We start from the raw sequence: 4,855 nt of genomic DNA, 5'->3' as shown, positions 1-4,855 counted from the left end.
AAGGAGGTTGTGTTTTTGGTTGCATTTGAATGTATGCATGCATGTCATTCTGGCTTTAAACACAAAAGCCCAAAAGGTTTCAGCATTATAGCTGAGCCCAAGCCTTTAACTTAGAAGTTATGATTCTTACAATTATGGTTTGTTTTTTCATTGTATAGAACATACTGGATAAACATCTAATGTATCTTGTCATAGTCGACCTCTGACCTCTACTTCAAGGTCAGTAGATTTGATATTAAAGATTAACTTTTAAAAAACTTTGTCTTTAAAACTATACTTAAAATCCCTTTATTTGTATAGGCAATATTTAGGAAATGACACTGGTAAATGGTGATTGTAAAATCACATTACAGTTTTTATATAAATCACATTTGATCTCTGATCTTACTTTTAAATGTCATGTCTGCCTTTCATTCACATTGACCCCCAAATTTGTTATATCTTTAAAGAAACTACTGTTATATCAAATAATGAGCTGCATAGTTAGTAAGTAATATACTACAGTATAATATAACATTGTATAAAATGCTGAAGTTATTTATGTCCAGTTATTTACAAATCAATACCTATTATCCATTGTCTACTTCAACGTTTGCGTAATCAAAGTAAACATCTGTCATGCTACCCTCTTGGAGTGCTTCATATAAAACTATTTAATAAATTAGTTGCTTTTCCTAAGACTTTGGTTCTGTTCATTGCTTTTCAAGGTAGGCCATGGTATTGTCACTTCTTAGAATCTTGTTACCGTATAGTAAGTTAACAATAGTCTGTACTGACTTCTGTACTGGCTCCTTTTCCTTTTCTCTTAAATACGTTCCAAATTTTAGTGTTGAATAGTCCATGTTTTAATTATAGGCAAGTACAAAAAAAATCTTTGAATGATAAAAACTGAAAAACCGCACCCTTACTTTTGGTTTTGGGTCATTGATAACAACGTTAAATTTTGAAAAATTATTGGAGTCCAACTCTGAATATCTGCACACATGTAACTGATTTAGTCTTGTATTAGGCTTAAACTGGACTTCAAAATTTCCTTTTGTCTAAAGCATATAGTTAGGGCTGGATCAGGTGACTCTGAATCCTCCCTTAGTTATGCTGCAATAGGCGTAGGCTGCTGGGGATTCCCATGATGCATTGAGTTTTTCTTCTTCAGTCACCTTCTTCACTCACTATGTGTTAATAGACCTCTGCATTGAATCATACTTGTTATTAATCTCTGTCTCTCTTCCACAGCATGTCTTTTATCCTGTCTTCCTTCTCTCACCCCAACCGGTCGCAGCAGATGGCTCCGCCCTCCCTGAGCCTGGTTCTGCCGGAGGTTTCTTCCTGTTAAAAGGGAGTTTTTCCTTCCCACTGTCGCCAAAGTGCTTACAATGGGTCATGTGAATGTTGGGTTTTTCTCTGTATGTATTATTGTAGGGTCTACCTTATAACATAAAGTGTCTTGAAGTGACTGTTGTCGTGATTTGGCGCTGTATAAATAAAATTGAAATTAATTGAATAATTTTTAGTTAAGTCACTGAGTAGCTTCTCAGTGACTTAACTAAAAAGCCAAAAGAAATTCCCTGATAAATTAAAACTATTCCTAGCATTATATTTCAAAATATCGCTTGAGCGTAAATGCCTACAATTCTGTTGTACTCTATACATGTCTGCACCTAACTGTGAGTGTGATCTACAAAAACATGCTGTTTAGCCATTTAAAAAGGTTGTCTTTGTAAGAGGGTACCATGTTGACAGTATAATCAATACTGTATCGGCAACCTGTGATGCAGGCTTAGTTTTTATTCATACAGACATTGTGCTGCCGTCCTGCATGCAATGATTCTGCATACATGTCAGTATTGTACATTTGTGCTTAAATTGTCCTTGTCTGACTGTTTAAACACTTATTGCACAATATTGGCTTTTTGTTAGATGAATAGCTTCAATTCACATATTGATTTTTCACCACAGTCTGCAAAGACATAAAACATACGCATCAGTTGTTCTGAGAGGAGAGTGATTTGCGGACCATGTTTGAAATATAGCTCCACTATTATTCTTTTTCCATCTTCCTTCCTTCCTTCTTTCTCTGAACCTTCTTCTTCTTCTTCTTCCATATGTTTGAATTTTAATAGAATATATACCAGAAATATTTCATAAACCTGAACATTCTTAGAACATTCTCTTGTAGTCCTCCCACTTCTGAAATATCATCTCATCTTTCTTTCCAAGATAAAATTACTTTGGATAATGAAGTCAGTGAGGAGATTTATTTTCAATTCACTGTTTTTAATATAACATCAAGTCACAACACGAGTCAGTTTAAGTCAAGAACATACAATAGAGAAAACCCACTGATTGAGCATGCACACTGTGAAAGTTGAGATGGTCCTCCATCTTTCAGTAAAAAATTACTGTTATGGCATTTGTCAGTCAATTCTCAATCTCCTTGTGAATCCACACTGCACATTTTTGCAGGTTTGTGACAGTCGCTATGGTTTCTGTGTTTGATTTGAAACACAGTTTATTTTTTAATGTGTGTCAATGTGCATATTTTTAAGAATATGTTGATAAAAACTTTTACACTGTGAAATAGTTTTTACAGTACTATACTATAATTATAGAGCACATAAACAATTAATTGTCATGGTCCTGGGGCTGTGATCCAGTATTTATGTGTTTGGACTTTGACTCTAGTTTATTTAATATTCTAAGGTTAAGATTTTGTTTGAGGTTTTATTTATTTTTAGAGTTGTAATATTTGTATTCTCAGATCTTAGTTTTGTTATCTAGTCTTTAGGTTTCTATTATCATGCCTCCTCTGTGTTCTACGCTCCTTCTTGTGTAGTCAGTCTTGTGTCCGTGCTTCTTTCCCTTTCTGTCTGTGTGTCAGGGTGAGTAGTCTGTACTTCCTGTCTTATTCTCTGTTCCCTTCCACCAATATCAGTTCCCTAGTATTTCGTCTATTTGTATGTATGTGTCTTCTTGTGAAGTCTGTTTGTTTACCTTTTTGTCTATGTCAAGCTCATGTGTCGTAGTCACGCTGTGTTTATGTTTTATTTTGATAGTCCCTCAGTCCATGTTCTGCTTTTTTTGGTTGTAGGTGGATTCTATTCTGCTGAAGGTGTCTTCTCTCTGCCCTTACCTTATATGTGTATTTAAATCTTCCGGTTTCATTTGCTCCTTGTCATGTCATCATATGTCCTAACCCAGGTTGTGTGCTCTTTCCTATTAATCTCCTAATAATAGTTTTGCTACTTTTAACGTTCCTGGTAGAGTTTAAGCCTGAGTTTTGTGTTTCCTAAGTCATTGAACTTCAGCAATAAAGCTGTTATTTAAGTTTAATCTCCAAGTCCTAGATTTGGGTTTACTTAAAACTGCAATAGCTAAGACCACTAAGTATGTCATTTTCCATTACGTACATACGTATGCTGGGCAAAAGTATTTAACATCAGGCTTATCCAGTAAGCTACCGAAATATCCTGGGTGGATGTTGAACTTTTTCTTACCTGGACCTCCACTCCATAGCCCGTATAGACAGTGACGATATAGTTGCAGTCAGTTGTAAAGTAAAAAGCAGAATTGGTGTGTGGTGGAGCCTCGATGTAGCCTTCTGGACCAGTCAGGTTCAGCTGGCAGGGAACTGCAGGAACAACCACAGCAGCATAACAATAACACTGATAGAAACAGTGTGGACGCTGGTGCACAAACTACTCCATTCAAAACAGATTCAAAACTCCATTCCAAACAAAAGCTGCTCTCAATGCAAATGGTCCCCTCATTATGTTTTTGTTATAGTAATAACGACCAATAACCCTGTTATCTTATCTTCACTTACAGATTATAATAATAGGGTTTGAGTCTTTTAAGACACTTTATGTAATGTCAATACTTTCTGCAAACAGGAGATGCCAAAATGATACTATGCTTTAATTCTGGGTAACATTTTTGACCTTTCCAACTGTAGTTAAGGAAAATATTGATTATGTTCAATGTATCTTGAGACCACAGAATCAGCTATTGATAGTTCAATGATTCTATTGTTATAATAGTCAGTCTGACACAGATATCAACTTAGTTTAATGTTTGATCTGTATCTGGATGTATTATTTGTATAAGGCTTATCTGGCATTACCCACAATGCAGGTGAATGATAATTAAAAAGTGCTTGGACTGAGTGTATGTGAATTGGTTTGTAGTAAACAGTACTTCGAGTGCTTAGTTAGAGTATCCATCTATCTGTCTTCTGCCACTTATCCGAGTAAGGATGGCAGGGGACAGCAGTCTAAGCAGAGATGCCTGAACCCTCCTCATCACATCCAGCTCCACCAGCTCTTATGGGGGCACTCTAAGGTGTTCCCAAGCCAGTTAACAAACCTAATCTCTCCAGTGTGTCCAGTGTGCAAATCCCTGGGAGGATTTGCATGTCCTGGGAGAAACTAGAAGGTCATAATTGTCCCTCTAGTTAAGTTGTTCCTGGGTGAGATGCCAGACAATGTGCAATTTTGATGATGGAGACCTGACTCCAATAAGGAACAAGGAATACTTCTCAAAATCACCTGGTGGATAGGTCTTAATCCATGAGGCACTGCCCAGCACCTGCAGGAAGAGCTATAGAGGCCCATTGTGTTGTGGACAGGGTCCCACATAGCAGACAGGTCTGGCCCAGATCTGGTGACAAGCCGGCACTGCTGGCTGACTTCTGGTATGGTAAATGGTATGTCATTCAGGTCAGGCCTGACGCAGATGGCACTGTTTATGTGATGGCACGCCACATCTGGCCCGATTGTGGTTTGGTTTATGTGGCCCAGGCTCATAGAAAACAGGTCTGGCCTGGATCCGGTATCAAGCTGGCACTTCTGACTGACTG

The 4,855-nt window shown here is 37.3% G+C and overlaps 1 protein-coding gene across 4 annotated transcripts in view; it reads right to left on the bottom strand.

Moving 5' to 3' along the window:
- The window catches only part of sez6b (seizure related 6 homolog b), a 269,739-nt gene that overhangs the window by 160,895 nt on the left and 103,989 nt on the right, over positions 1 to 4,855 (bottom strand). For all 4 annotated transcript variants that reach the window (XM_005750354.1, XM_005750355.1, XM_005750356.1 and 1 more), the window contains exon 3: positions 3,495 to 3,628. In XM_005750354.1, coding sequence (XP_005750411.1) covers positions 3,495 to 3,628 — 134 coding nt within the window. The remainder of the gene's footprint in view (positions 1 to 3,494; positions 3,629 to 4,855) is intronic.

This window comes from Pundamilia nyererei, unplaced genomic scaffold (assembly GCF_000239375.1).
Source record: "Pundamilia nyererei isolate P.nyererei 1_Seehausen unplaced genomic scaffold, PunNye1.0 scaffold00270, whole genome shotgun sequence".
NCBI lineage: Eukaryota > Metazoa > Chordata > Actinopteri > Cichliformes > Cichlidae > Pundamilia > Pundamilia nyererei.
This window is presented reverse-complemented; position numbering and strand designations above follow the sequence as displayed.